The sequence below is a fragment of the Mesocricetus auratus genome, unplaced genomic scaffold (assembly GCF_017639785.1).
Source record: "Mesocricetus auratus isolate SY011 unplaced genomic scaffold, BCM_Maur_2.0 Super-Scaffold_100003, whole genome shotgun sequence".
Classification (NCBI taxonomy): domain Eukaryota; kingdom Metazoa; phylum Chordata; class Mammalia; order Rodentia; family Cricetidae; genus Mesocricetus; species Mesocricetus auratus.
The window spans coordinates 101,009,854-101,025,849 of NW_024429188.1; the positions used below are offsets into that span (position 1 = coordinate 101,009,854).

A 15,996-nucleotide genomic window follows, 5' to 3' on the forward strand; every position below is an offset into this window, starting at 1 on the left:
AGGCATATGAGACTAAGTTTTTTTTTTTAAAAACCTATGGAATTAGCCATTGCCAACTTAGAACACAATTTCATTCAGCAATCATGTTAGCATTGTGGTTGGGTTCTCAGAACAGTCCCTTTAAGTCTCCTGTGAGCAGTGGCTGAGAACTCTGGTTCTGGAATCTGACTCAGCCGAATTTTAAATGCCAGCTCACTTTCACTTACCCAGCATTGCAACCTTAGGCATATTCTACAACAGAATCTAAATCATGAGGTTGCTATGATGATTCAATGAGACAATGCATGTGAGGTGTTAACTGTGTAAACTCCTATCACCATAGTACCCACACGAATAATTGGCCATGAGTTCATAATGTAAGTCATGGCCCATCCACCCATTATCATGAATCTGAAGGATAAAATATGTTACATACGAAATATATTACATTCTATATCAGTTTGTGTGTGCAGGGTACAATTTTTAAAATTCAACTTCCAGATAACTCACTTGTGTCACATGATTAAGATTTCACCTTCTTTTGTGGTGGGTATTGTTAAGTACAAACAAGTTCACTCTAGAATTAGAATTTTAGGCTGGGCACTGGAGATTGCAAGTGCTCTACCACTGAGCTACATGCCCAGCTCTTTTTGACTTTTTGAGACAGCGTCTCACTAAGTTCTCTAGGCAGATCTTAAACTTGTGACTTGTGATCCTGCTGCCTTTGTTTGCTTAGTAGCTAAGATTACAGGCAAGAGTTTCAACTTTAGCTCTGGCCATCTCTTCCTTCATCTTTTAAAATAAAGTCTTTTGACTTTCTTTATCATTGTAAAAGAAACACATGTTCACCATGAGTAGTTTAGAATATAGAATAAGAGGAGGAGGAGATGACCCATTCATATACACACTAGGCAGAAATAATGTGTTGATTTTGTATATACTGCCTTCTGGTCTTGGTAGGGTTATTACGAGGTTCTTTCTGGTTCTCTTGAAAATAAATGCAGTTATACTACTTTTGAAGGAAGAAAAAATACTGTAAACTGTTGGAAAATCAATGAGTTTTCAAAGGACAGTGACAACAGGTGATAATGTCCTCTGACACATGGCAGCAGAGTGTGACGGGAGTAGTTTACCCCCTATGGAGTTGGCTGTGCCTCTCTCATTTCTCCTCTTCTTTGTCTTTTCCTGTCATCTCTCCTCAAACTTGTTCTAGTATGGGAACTAGGCAAATTTTATTTCTTATGCTTTCTTAAATAAAGCTTTATAGCATCTCCTTGCATATAATTTTAGAAGACAGCAAGTTAAGTATTTCTATTTTTCTTTTTAAAGAAAGGCATTTGAAACTAGGTGGCATGCTAATTACTCAGGTTTTTGTCTTTATGTTGCTACTGTATGACAGAAAACAAAAGAATCTCTACCTGTGAACTAAGATAACGTGTGACTGGAGAAATAATTTGGCTTGAAAGGAATGTTCTTTGATTCTAATCACACCTTATTCACACACACATATATGTAAATATTACTATATTATACCATATATCATTGAAATAGAACGAGTGCAGTTTCTGGCTCTTACTTGTGACAAACCCAACATTTGCTTATGGCAGTCTGCTACAGAAAGGGTCTTTTCATGGAAGTGTACATTTAGTGTATAAAATGTGGAACTAAAGGATGGGATTCCTTCCAGTTGCAGAGAGGGAGGAGTGATGAGCAAAGGGGTCAAGACCAGGCTGGAGAGACCCACAGAAACAGCTGACCTGAACAAGGGGGAGCTCATAGACCCCAGACTGATGGCTGAGAGGCCAGCATGGGACTGATCCAGATCCCCTGAATGTGGGTGTCAGTTAGGAGGCCTGGACAGTCTATGGGGCCTGTGGTAGTAGACCAGTATTTATCCCTACTACACGAATGGACTTTGGGAGCCCAATCCACATAGAGGCATACTCTCTCAGTCTAGACACATGAGGGAGGGCCTAGGTTCTGCTTCAAATGATGTGACAGACTTTGTAGATCCCCCATGGAAAGCCTCACCCTCCCTGGGGAGCAGAAAGGGGATGGGATAGGGGGTTGGTGGGGGGCAGGGGAGGAGGAGAGGGAGAGAGAACTGGGATTGACATGTAAAACAAGCTTGTTTTAAATTTAAATAAAAATCAGAACAAAAAAAGGATGTGATTCCTTTGTTGAGTTATTTGAAAGTATTGGAGCTGGATTTATGTGATTTTCCCAATAGGGTATCCATCATTACAGAAAGGGCATCCCCATTTTCAGATGTGGAGGAGGGGTTGCCTTCACTTTCTCACATTGATCTCCTTGGGCAGGTATCAAAAACAGTGCTAATTGGAAACCACTGCAAGTAGAACACAAACTATCATCCCTTACTGCAGATCCTGAACTTTTCAATTGTTATTAAGGTTCCTTTTTTCTTAATGTAAAATAATATGTGCTCATTGTTTTGTTTTGTTTTAATTTGAAAAGGCAGAAAACTACAGCAACCAAACTAACTCAAATCGGAATGATGTGAGATCATGCCTAATTTTGATGAAGAATACTTGCCCACTTTAACCTCAAAGTACCACTTTCTGCCACTCCAGACACTAGCATCCTTCCTCTCTTCCCACCTCCTTTGGAACACTGCCCTTTCTCTCTGTTGAATTCCTCCTCACCACTTAGGCTGAGTTCAAAAGCATCCTAATCCAAGTAGCCTTTCTTGATACTCCCAGGAAGGCTGCTAAGTTTTCAATCATCTGTTATACTGCCACTTTTTTGTAAATAGCTCTGTCAGGGAACTCAAATTCAGTATAAGATACTATTTGTTTATATGTCTGTCTCCTTGACTGGACTGGATAGGGATTCTCTTCTCATCAGAGCCTATATCCTTTTTTTCTTTTGATTTTTCAAGACAGGGTTTCTCTGTGTAGCCCTGGCTGTCCTGGAACTCACTCTGTAGACCAGGTTGGCCTTGAACTCTCAGAGATCCACCTGCCTCTGTCTCCCAAGTGCTGGTATTAAAAGCGTGCACCACCACCGCCGGGCCAGAATATACACAAGGCTGAGCATATAGATAGGATTGGCAACTCTTGATTGTAAAGTCCTATGTGGGGGCAAGATAACATCTATCAGACCTGAAACTTGTTTAGTGACACATTCAAGATATATTTCATTGCTACTATCAGAGGCTGAAAGATACCCCTGAACTTACAAGGCTGCCTAGCAAAACTTAAAGAAGTGGTGGTCTGAGAGGGGCAATAATAGGCTTGATTTAGGATCAGGGAGAGATCATCTTGCACTTTTTTTCTCTATGTAACTTACTAATGTTAGTTAATCCATTGCTTCTTCAGACTATGTTAGGGGAATTACAGGAAGCAGGAAGCTACAATACTTAGAGGGAGCTCTACTAGGTGAAGGGACTGTAACTTTATCATAGGTTAGAGGTTGAGGCAGAAGCTTGCTGTATAGGTGCTGGGTGGACTATTCAACTACCTATTCTGGATTTGAAAAGGGAAAGGACTTACTCATGTGTTCTACCAAACAGTATCTAGGATATGAAAAGGACCAGGCATACAGTATTACAAGTGAAGTGATGGAGAAATTCAGAGGAGCAAAACAGAGAGAGACTGACAACCCAAATGTGCTAAAAACACCAGAGGTAGAAAGGGTTGCGACGATCATATTGCTTCTGCTTTGATATAATCTGAGTGCATGGTATTCTGCTGTCAGTGTTCTAAATTTCACAACAGATATTTTCAACATGTGTTCCTTAAAGAAAACATGAATCCCATGCACAGACCACCGGTCAAGTATAAAATTGCCTTTAAATTGAGCTAAGCTATTTCTAAAACTAGTTGTATGTTGCAAAGTACCCAGTTGGGGGCAGACAAAACAAACAGATGATTTCTGAATGCTTCCAAAGGAATCCTGTGTTTCTTTGTGTGCTGTTAATTTAATAAAACTAAGGAATTTTCAATTTATAATCAGACTGAGAGAGCTTACTTGCAAGCTGAGTACTACATTGAGCACTACAACAGTGTTCCTTTCCAATTTATGTTTTTAACCATTGATAGATCTTGGTCATGAGTGTTGAACATGATAGATGCACACATTCAATTTTCTTGAGAGTGTGAAATGTTGTACTGTGAGAAATGTGTAAATGTACTAACATTCTTTCAGTAACATTCACCCAAAAGAATCCTGCCATTAATTCAAATCTACAGCTTTGGCCATTTTCTCTTACTATCCTTTCATCTATTTGGAAGTTGCCTAAAGGTTCAAAAAATGACGTGCCCAGAGGGAAACACCTTCTTCATCAGCTTCTTCTTTCCATGGAAAATCAGGATCCAGACCAACAGTTATCCCCAGGAAAGTGAATGGGAATAGGTCACACAAAGCCCACAATAGACAGTAGCCATGCAGCAGGGGCTTCAATAAAACTCCCACTTATAAATGTGTCTGAATTGACAAGTTAATTTCATTTAATTTTTTATTTTTAACCTTTAACTGATACATAAAAATTGTGCATAACAACAGGGCAATTTGAATAGTGGGCTGCTTTACTGTGTTTATTTTAAGAAAGCTCTATATGTGACTGTTGCAAATCACGAAAGAACTTCTGCGTAGCCTTTCCTGGAGATCGGCTCAGTGGAGGTTCTGTCTTTCCAAAAGCTGCCTCCGTATTCTGAAATTCTCGAGCTTTTGCTTGTAGTTAAGTTTATTTCCACCAGATTGACCTAGAGATTGTGTGTTTGTGTTTATACTGTCCAGCATACATTGCAGCACTACCGGGGTCCTATCAATTACTGTTTAGCTGAATAATGATAGACACATGTATATGTAATTCACTCAGTCAAATATGGGAATGTTTCTACTAGTTGAAAACCAGTGCCCTGCACAGACTGAAGTGAATCCCTCAAGTGGTTCAGAGGACCAAGAATGAAAACAAAGGGGAACAATGGACTGTGAAAACAAAAAGACAACAATTGCTAGGTGGCTGTGCAGGATGGCTCAGTCTTTTATTGCCAGCACTCAAGGGGCAGAAACAGGTGGATTTCTGTGAGTTTGAGGTCAGCCTGGTCTACACAATGAGTTCCAGGGCAGCAAGGAATATATAAAAAGATGCCATCTCAAAACCAAAACAAAATGGCTCATATCTAAGATGTCACATAATAATTTTTTACCTGTAGGCCAGTCTCTCAAAACTCCCTAAAATTCAACAAGAACGACAAAAAGAAAACAACAAAAGACTAATGCTTAACTAGTCTTGAGTTGGGTTGGCTACATGTGTATTTCTTTGGGTAACACATTTCTCTTAAGACTTGTGTTGGGCTTTTCAGTTGATTATTACATCTTAATTATAACCCAAAAGCTAGATTAGGGTTGGAGAGGACCTAAGTAGGGCTAGGGTTGGATGGGAATAAAGGGAATTAGATCCTGCATTTTGGCTTCTGACTACTTTTTAAGAACTATGAGCCAGGCACTCGGGAGGCAGAGGCAGGTGGATCTCTGTGAGTTTGAGGCCAGCATGGTCTGGAGTGAGTTTCAGGACAGCCAGGGCTGTTACACAGAGAAACCCTGTCTCAAAAAACAAACAAACAAACAAACTAAAAGAACTATGAAACATATAGTCAGTTTTGTGTAAAACATGTCATGTGAGCATGTTGAGAGTGTCTTGCTACTTTCTCTTTGGTAAAGTTCCTCTTACAATAATAAGAATAACTGTAAGCCAGATCATTGGATTCTAAGATCTCCTTGTAATCAGAAAATACTTTATTTATTCAATAAAGGGTCCTGAATAGGAAAGTTCATTCTATCCTGTGTTTCTGAACTAGATATTTATACCTGGAAAGTTTACACTTAAATATTGCTTAGTTATAGTGTCATTTTTCTTTAATGCAGACAAAATGTAGATTTTAATTAAGCATTCCCCTCAGAAGAACTAAGTAACATGTATGTAAGAAACTTGGCTCCAGAGATTTTTGGCCTGAAAACACAATGGCTAATTGTATGCTGAAATGGAGGGGGAAATTCTCTCACCTTCTTCGGCTGGATAAGGTTTCTTCATGTTCTACATGAGCAACTTTTAATACCTTCTTGTCAATAAACAGATCTTCAGGATAATAAGCAGATCTATATTGGCGTTGCTGGGAGTGGGCACACAACTTGGCAATCTGAAAAAAAGAAATGTAATATAATAGTACAATGCTTCCACAGATATGATGGCAGAAACAGATTTGAGACACACTGCAATTTCCTCCCACAATTTCCTTTCAAAGAGCAGAACAGAGTCATTAATAGAGTCGAAACAGGTAATAAGGCTTAGCAGAAGTAGAGAGGAAGGCAGAAGGCTGATGCGAAGTTTTGTACCCATTCTGAGTACAGTCCACTCAGGTTCTTAAGATGAAAGGGAAAACATTGGAGAGGCCTCTCTGCACAGGCCTCACTCCACTGATACCTTTCAGTAGCACTTGTTGTTTGTATGTATGCTGAAGATCACAAAAGGCAATTTAGAATTTTGAGACAATCTGCTATAGGAGACCGGAGTGCTTGGAGAGGTGGTGCTGAGTAGCCTCTTGATAGAAGAGCAGCCTTCCATACACAGAGTGTACCCCATTCTTAAGAGAGTCCTTACTAGACTCAAGTTAAAGTGTTTTGAAAAATTGTCAGTGCAGTTGCTCATCTGGCATTTCCTTAAAAAGGCCTGATGGAAGCAAGCATCAACCAACCTATAGTCAGTGTCATCATCTGTGAACCAACTAAATAATTGCAGGGTTTTCTGAAAAGAGTACAGGCACTTAAGACAGCTGGATTTCCTCCCTCCTTTCTACTACTTCTCATGAATCCATTAAAAAACATTCATTGGACACCCCTTTCACAAATACATAGCAAAGATTAAAAAAGAAACGATACCATCTTGCTTAGTTCCATTCTAACTCATTTCTGTGGTTACATTATTTGCAGACTAATGACTAAAACAACTTCCACACAAAAGTAAGTGTGAATATTAGTTTCATTATGTGGCTTCTTGTGACACACACCATGTTGAATACTATCACCTCTACTTTATAGATGAAGAAACAGAAATTCAAGGTTAAAAGACTTGCCTAAAGCAAACAGACAATGGATCCACTTGATTGTCTTTGAACCCATTGTTCTGAACATAAATCTTAACACAATCCCACCTCCCTTGAACACGATGACTGCTTTTCATTTACTTACATGTTGTTTTGGAAAGAAAAAGGACCAAACTTAAATAACATATCATCAACTAACATAGCTCAGGTGGACAGGGAAAGTATTGGAAACATCTTGTGAGGATAGGGGTTATATGTGTCCTCTCTATATCTTCACACAGTTTAAAGTAGGCTTTATACACTGCTATGCAAATTAACTTAAGTGAATTGAAGGAATTTTCTATTACAGTATCAGGCACCAAATACTCTATGTGGTCATCTGGCTTCTGGATGTTTCAAGATGGCCCAATAGCACTTAACTGTTATCTATGAATACGTAGAGGCATATGTAGCATTTAGTTTGCATACCTTTGGCAGGGTTCCCATATGAATTCTTAAGTTAGAAATTATCTTAAATGAGCAGCAGAATTACCCCATTTATGAAAGAGAGAACCTATCATTTTATGTTCAAACCAGCCATCCTCAGTCATTTATTCTGATGTGGAAAAAGAATAAAGACCCTGGAAAATATTCCATCTAACTTTGGAATGCAAGATATTGACATTTTCACATGTGCCTATGCCATGCTATATGATTTGGGCTGATTTTAACTTTATACAAGGAATTTGTAGTCTCTGAATCCATCCTACCTAGGGCAGTTTGGTAGGGTGTTTTAGGCAAGGGCTGCCTAGCTATACTTCATAAGTTCTATTCAATCCAAAAGCATATAATACAGACAAAAATAACTGGTAGACTACATTATAGCGTTACATCCACAGGCTAACACATGTTTATTATTATTTTTTAAATGCAGGTAAATTTCAGATTATAAACATTATGTTTGTTCTTTAAGTGTCTATGTATTGTGATATGAGCATAGATCAATGTGAGGGTCAGTTTTACCAAGTTCAAAATATTATCACATTCGGGTGCATGGGTCACAATCAATAACCAAATAAAAATCTACCACAGTATGTTATCTAGTTGAAAAACATAGCTGTAAGATGACCCTTCCAATGGAAAATCAACCCTCTGCATCAGTGAATTCTTACTGGACTAGAGCATGATTTTAGATATTTGCTGCCACGCTCTAGTCCAGCCTACTACAAAGTGGTCAGCTGAAGCAAAAGTAGGAAGGTTAAGGACAAAGAACAAAGTAGCCAACTAGTAGTCTGATCTTCCTTCCCAAGTTCTGAATGCGGCATTATCAAGAAGACTTTCCAAGGCACTGTGTGGGGTAAGAGACAAACAATGACGTCTTGCCAACATCTCCAGCTCCTATCTGAGATGTGCCATGCCTTATCAGACAGGCTGTATTTTCTCCCAGCATCTACCATGAAGCCACTTCTCTCACACAAAGGTCAGAGGTAGCCTACTTCGCGTAGGATCCCCTCAACACATCTTTCACCTGCACACCCAAATCTGGAAGCAAATATCATTAGCTTATTTTGAAACTAGGCACTGACAGAAAGCATAATTTACAGTGATGCACTCCCACTGAAGATGCCTTTCAGTTTCTCACTTGAGACGCCCCAGACTCCGCTGTAGGACCTTAGTCTCTCTTCAACTGCACTCACTAAAGAAGCCAGACTCTCAAGTGGTGTTTGAGAAATCAATAGCCTGCCCAGAAGTTTGAAACTCTTAAATAAGAAATGCAATCCAATTTCCTTCCACTGAGTAATGTACCTGGTCAAGATTGCTGCCACTTTTAAATTTGGTTAGTTGGAGTAAATTTATTAGATATGTGGGTGTCTCTATCAAAAGCCTAGGAATTTAAAACCTTTTTTCCTGAACCATGATTCCTAATGGTGCTTTTATTTATGTGTCAGAACCTAGGGCAGGAAAAGCAATAGCACTCTCAAATGTTACAAGGCCTGACAACTAAGAAGGCATTGCCTATGACCACACTCCAGGCAGCAAGTCATTCTGACCATCTTAGCACTGTTCCTCTCCAACAGAGTCCAGACATATTATGTTCATGTATACAGGAAACAAAAGCATTATCTGAGCATCAGGAGACTGGGTATACAAGCTGCTTCTTTCTGTAAATTATCATAATTGTACATACTCACAGAGATACATTGACAATTCAGCATATGTTTACAATGTCCAGGCATCAAATCAAGGCAGTTAGCATAATACTCATTACACATGTCTATCTTTTTTTGTGTTGGAAACATTCAAGACCCACATTTTTATACATGTATTTACGTGTATGTATGAGTATATGAGCCCATGCACATGTGCGCTATGTTGTTTGTAGGGAGGATCAACTTCAGATCAGGCTCTGTGATAACTGCCTTTGCTTGCTGTATGATTTCACTGGACCAAGACTCTCTTTTCTATCTATTTTTGAATTGAAATATACCTTAAGTTGTTAATTATAGGCACTCATATAATGTTTTTCTTCTGTGTTTTTACACCTGTTAAGTAGCCTATCTATCTCCTTCCCATCCTTCAACTCCTCTCAGCCTTCAAGATAACTACCGTTTGGCCAGATGGTGGTAGCACACACCTTTAAGCCCAGCATTAGGGAGGCAGAGACAGGCAGATCTCTGTAGTTTCAAGGCCAGCCTTGTCTACTGAACCAGTTGCAGGACAGTCTCCAAAGAAACAGAAAAACACTGTCTCTCAAAGCAAAAACAAAACAAAACAAACAAACAAACAAACAAACAAACAAAAAAACCCAAAAAGGATAGCTAGCATTCTACTCTCCACTCCTAAAACGATCAGCTTCTTAATTTCTACATATGAGAGGGATTACATATTTGCGTTTCTTCTGCACATGGCTTATTTCACTTAGCATAATGTCACTCCTATTAATTTATGTATAGTCCCATTTCTACCTCTTAGCCACATTAGTACTTTGTTTTCTCTTGGTGCCATGGTTTCACGTTACCTACCACTACAGCCTTAAAGGAAGGAAGACTATAGAATATTTGAAGTGCCATATTTTATTTCAGGTTCCCTTGAAAATATAAGGTAAAATTACTTTCTTAGAAGACTGTATTACCATGAGAGGAATTTTCTTACTCATTACTAGACTCATTGCGATGCACATATAATAAATGACAGATTGACAAGAAAAAGTATGCAATGTAAATATACTGGATGAACATAAGTCCTTTAGTGAAGAATCTCTGTTTCTTTGGAGGTAAGGCTATCTTTTTCTATGGGCCTATACTATGTACCACTCACATGAATGTCCCATCATATATTTCACATAAGAGTCACCTAGGCTTTATGGCTTTAGGAGAGAAGGTCAGAGAAAATTTTCTAGGTTTTATGACCTGTTTCATGAGAAAAGGGCCAGGAGAAGATTTCAGTGACCTTCCTGATTTTCATTATTTTCTTAAGTGACAACCCTTGTCATTAGGAAAGGATGTTTTTAATGATTTACTGTTGTAATCATTATGTATGTAGATATGTGTGTGTATCTTTGTGGGTAAGAGGATATAGAGGCTGGCAATCATGGAAGTCAGATCCACTGAGGCCAGAGTTTCAGGAGGTTATGAACCACCCAACGTAGGTGCTAGGGTCACATCTGAAAGAACAGCATGTGCTCTTAATTGCTGAGTCATCTCTCCAACCCCTTATCACTATGAAGGGTTTAAAATCAGGTAAAATATTTGCTTAGCTGTAATTCATACTGCTCTCGGAAACCTGACTATTTGCCAGGGGTGAGGGCTGTATTTGTGAACTCAGGGATCAGCCCAGCTCCCCTCTCAGGAATTGCCCCTGAGGCCACCAAGACTCTTGAGCCTCTGGAGGGTATCTAATAACTGTGCTCTCAAAGAACATTTTCTGAGAAATGTTGCTAAATATTTGTTATAACTTTAGTCTGTTTATTGGCTTACTCATTAGAAGCTCCAAGAACTCAAAATAAATTTTTTCTGTAGGATTATGCAAATTAAAAATGAACTGGGCTATTGTGAACTACTTTGAACAAATATTGCCCATGAAATTCATTTGAACCAAGGTGTGAGAATTCTAAAAGTTTCCAGTTAAAATAAAACATTGAGCTTTGTTCTCTTAAACCATATACCATGTTGTTATACAATTTTGTTTAATTAAATCTGAAAAGTTTTCAAACAAAATATACATTGAAATTATCTTTTTAATAGTAGTAACCATACCCATTTAACAATTCTACAGGTATAATAAAAATGCTAATGTATGTTAATGTTTAGTCTGTGGTTAATGTTTTGTCTTGTTAATTTCCCCAGGGCTTTTATTACTGATTTAAATCTGCCACACTACTCAACTGATTGCATTGCTTCCACAAACTGCATGGAAGTAGCTCAAATGAATACTGATGAACAGAAACGAACAAACATTTGGCTAAGCAAACCATTCCTATCATATATGTGTAATTGTTACATATATTTTCATGCAATGAGATGGGCTTGGCAGGCATTTTCCACTCACTTTCTGTCCAGAAAATATGCATATGAGCATTAAATTAATTTATAACCTTGTTCTTGAGGAAGCACATCATTATTAATTAACTATTGATTGATCTGGATATAGAGCAGAGAGGATAATGAACAGACCTGGTGACAATGTGCTTTTTTTTCTACCCCACAGACATTTTACTGTGACTCATTATTAATTGCCAGGCCATTAAAGTAAAAGCTCCCTAATAATTTGCAGTGTACCAAGAATCAAGCTATTTTAAGAAATCAGGTGGCATTACTTGAACATTTTATATATGTCATCTCTTGAAATTGGGACCCTGGGAGAAAAAAACTGAAAGTCCTACAAATCAGTTTGCTTTTAATTTGAAGTATATCATTGTATTAGAGTGAAAAAACCAATTTGGAATCAGGACACCTGGGTTTTTGGTAACAGTTCATTATCTGACCATTTCAAAACATCAGACAAAATATTTAATTTCCTTGAAATCTCTTAGTTTCAGCATCTTTAAAATTGAGACAAAAGCAATGTCAGGATGAAGTAAAGCAATGTCCCAAAGGGCAATGCTTCTGCTATCTGTACTAACTCATTGTGTAGTTGAGCTTACATATCTTTGGCAGCCTGCCTCAGTGGGCCAAATTCCTGAATTGGTCTGGCACATACAAAGCTAATGCTAATGCTGTACAGAGGGGTTCTTACATTCATAAACTATGTCTTGGTGTGCTGTTGATGTTGTCTCTTAAATAGCTTCCAGTGTTCCTCTTAAACTTTATTATAGATAGAAAGTGCTCAACAATCTTAGTCACACAGAAGCACATTTAAAAGACTTATGGTGGGGTCTAATACAAGTAACAAGACCCACATCCACGGACTCAAAATTGTGTTCCTAAAACAAGTAGCATCAGCAATCTGCTTGAGCACTCTCATGAAATGCAAATCTGGAGGCCTAAACTCAGACACATTTTATCAGAAACCCTGAGGGTGGAGCCTCATCATCTGTGTGTTCTATGCTTTAGCCTCATAATTACTGGCATTATAGGTGTGTATGTGCCTGGCTATCATCATTTGATAATTACTTTGAAGTATAGAACTTTCAGTATATCTGTGTGGAAGTATATATGTTTATAGTTTATTTTGCAATAATACTTTTATTTAAAAATTTTGTCTATAACTCATTGCTATAGAGGTTTTTGTCTTTGAAAGCACTCAGGAGGCAGAAGCAGGTAGATCTCTCTGATTTTGAAGACTGCTTTGTCTACATAGCAAATTCTAGGCTATCCATGGTTACATTCTGGGTTCCTTTATAAAAAAAAGTGTCATGGAAGAGATGAATCTACAGATTACAATTGTAATTAAGAAACAAACTTGTGGGTTTTTAAATTTAATTTAAATTAGAAATAATTTGGCTTCACATGTCAGTCCTAGCTCCCTCTCCATCCCCTCCTCTCCTGCCCCACTTCAACCTTCCCAACCCCTTCCCCAATCCCCACTCCACTCTCCAAGGAGGGTGAGGCCTGATGCTGCAACAATAAATGACACACTTACTGAAAGTAAAAATAAGTACTTATTGTAGAAATTACTCACAAGAGACCAAACAAGTAACCCAGATGAGCCAAGTAGTTTTCCGCCGCCGAACTGGAAGCCCGAAAGCCAGAAAAAGAGAGCTAGACTTCCACTGTTCAGTCTTTTATACCTTCCTCGGTAACGTCCCTAGCCATGCCCAAAAGTGGGCCTGGCTAGTGATGTAGTTCACCACTTACACCTGTATAGGTCTTTAGTCATGCCTAAAGTAGGTGTGTTTGGCGGTGTGGTAAACCGCCCTTTTATTACCTCATCTGTATGTACCTCTAATAAGTCACATGGCTAATGGCAGAGTTGTGTTTTCCTCCTACAGACGCCCTTGTTGGGGGAACTTAAAAGTCTGTCATATGATCTAGGACAGGGCCTAGGCCCTCCCCCATGTGTCTAGGGGGAGACAGCATCCCTCCATGTGGAATGGGCTCCCAAAGTCCATCTGGATGACAGGGCTAAATGCTGATTTATTGCCTGAGGTTCCAAAGGATGCTGAGGTCTCCTCACTGACAAATACGTTCAGGGGGTCTGGATCAGTTCCATGCTGGCCTTTCAGCCATCAGTCTGGGGTCTATAAGCTCCCCCTTGTTCAGGTCAGTTGATTCTGTGGGTTTCACCCGCCAAATCATAACTTCTTTGCTCATCACTCCTCCCTCTCTGCAACTGGGTTCCAGGGGTTCAGTTCAGTGTTTAGCTGTGGGTGTCTGCCTCTGCTTCCTTCAGCCACTGGATGAAGGCTCTAGGATGGTACACAAGGAAGTCATCAATCACATTATAGGGAAGGGCATTTAAGGTAGCCTCTCCACTATTGGTTAGATTGCCAGTTGGTATCATCCTTGTAGGCCTCTGGACATCTCACTAGTACCAGATTTCTCTTCAAACCTATAATGGCTCCCTCTATTATGGTATCTCTCATCCTTCTCTCCTCTATTCTTCCCCCTACTAAAATTTCCTGCTTCCCCATGTCCTCCTCTCTCCTCCTCTTCACCCCCTCTCTTTCTCCCAGCTTCCTCCCCCTCTTGCTCCCAATCCCCTCAGAAGGTTCTGTCCTGCTCCCCTTCTCTGGGTTACCATGCATATCTCTCTTAGGGTCCTCCCTGTTTCCCAGACTTTCTGGCTGGGGATTGTAGACTGGCAGTCTCCTGTTTCAGGCCTAAAATCCATATATGAGTGAGTACATACCATGCTTGCCTTTTTGTGACTGGGTCAGGAGTAAGATTGAGAGGGGGGGGGCTGGGGGAGGGAGGGAGAGAAGGACGGAGAGAGAGAGAGAGAGAGAGAGAAGAATTAAAGGTCACTGCCACATTTACTGAGAAAACAAAAGACTCTCTTCCTTTAAAACCCAGACAAGGATGTGAAACCAGTGTTCTGGAGCAATGACCCATAACTACTACCCAGCACAAAATGTCTGTAAAGTGGAAGAAAGGTTAAAGTGGACATTCTTCATAGGTACCACATATTGAAATATACAGAAAGTGATCAGGTACACCATTCCACATAATGGATGCAATCAGCTTAATAATAAAAAGCAAGACATGAAAATGATTGGGTTCGGAGGTTCAAACTGTATTAGTCAATGCTGTAGTGGTGGGAAAGATGCATTCATTCAGCAACATCAAATGATCCTTGGGAAACAAACTTAGGGGATGTGCACTGTCAGTAAGAAGTGTCTAAATTCTAGAACAATAGAAAGGAAGCCAGTGGATGGATTAACTTGATCAGAGCAACTGAGAACAGATGGGATACAGTGAACAACAACACTGCATTTTTGAAAATTGTCCCAAGGCCAAATTTTAAATGTTTTCACCAAAAGAAAAGAATAAATTTGTGATAAAAAGAAACAAAGTTGTGGTGGTGGGTGTTATATCTCAGCAGCAGACCACTGTTATAGCATGAATGACTAGGGTTGATCATCAGAATATGGGAGGGAAGAGGCAATAGCTGTCTTCCCCTTGATCTTAGAGGTACAAATAATTTATTGGTTTTGCTTAAGAGACAGAAAAAAACATGATGTTGGGTGGGTAGGGAGGAAGGTTATAGGAAGGGAAAGAATATGATCAAAATATACTGTATGGAATTCTCAAAGAACAAATAGGCACATTAAAATACATATAATTGGTTATTATGTTTGCTCTAAGAGAACATTTAAGAATAGCATTTCCATTCAAACAAAGTTATAAAGGTATCGTGAATTCAAGCATTCTCAGTTTAAAGAAAGCGGAATTCAATATTCAAAATAAATGTTATGAGTTTTTTAAAAGTCAAAACTGTTCATTACAGCTTTTCAAAGTGGAAATGTAAAAGCCTCTGAAATAACCTAGGTGATAACTTACTGTGTTATATTTGCCAGAACAGTGTACACAACAGTGGAAAAACTAATAAAACTCCGTAGGGTTCACACTGCTGCATGCCAGCTTGGTGAAAAGTCAGTTAATGAAATCCTGACACTTTTGAAGGAAAGAAAGACTAAAGTGTGAGCTGAAAACATAAAAATAAAGTGAATATAACCTCTACAGAGTGTACTTTTACCTTCCATACACAAGGGTCAGAGTTACTGTTTTGCTTATATTCATTTGTTAGCAGCAGTAATTAATCTTCCAAGCTCTATTATGTGAAAGCTTAGAGTATGTGGTGGGGTTGGGGGCAGGGAATTAGTAGTGTTGAAGTATCTAAAGCATTGAAAACATTGTTTAAATTCACAAACTTTTCCTCAAATGAATCTGATGACATTTGCAAACATGGTGTACAAGCTATGGAGTTGGGGAAGAGGGCAAGTAAAACTTCTGGCACTGTAACATGTGTAAAAGCAGTGACACTACACTGCAAGAGTCTCTGTGGTTTCACTGCCAAGCACTCACACTTAAAA

The 15,996-nt window shown here is 39.0% G+C and overlaps 1 protein-coding gene across 1 annotated transcript in view; it reads right to left on the minus strand.

Annotated features, from left to right (window-relative positions):
* The window catches only part of Gpc3 (glypican 3), a 362,100-nt gene that overhangs the window by 115,699 nt on the left and 230,405 nt on the right, over positions 1 to 15,996 (minus strand). The window contains exon 4 of the mRNA XM_005085548.4: positions 6,007 to 6,140. Coding sequence (XP_005085605.1) covers positions 6,007 to 6,140 — 134 coding nt within the window. The remainder of the gene's footprint in view (positions 1 to 6,006; positions 6,141 to 15,996) is intronic.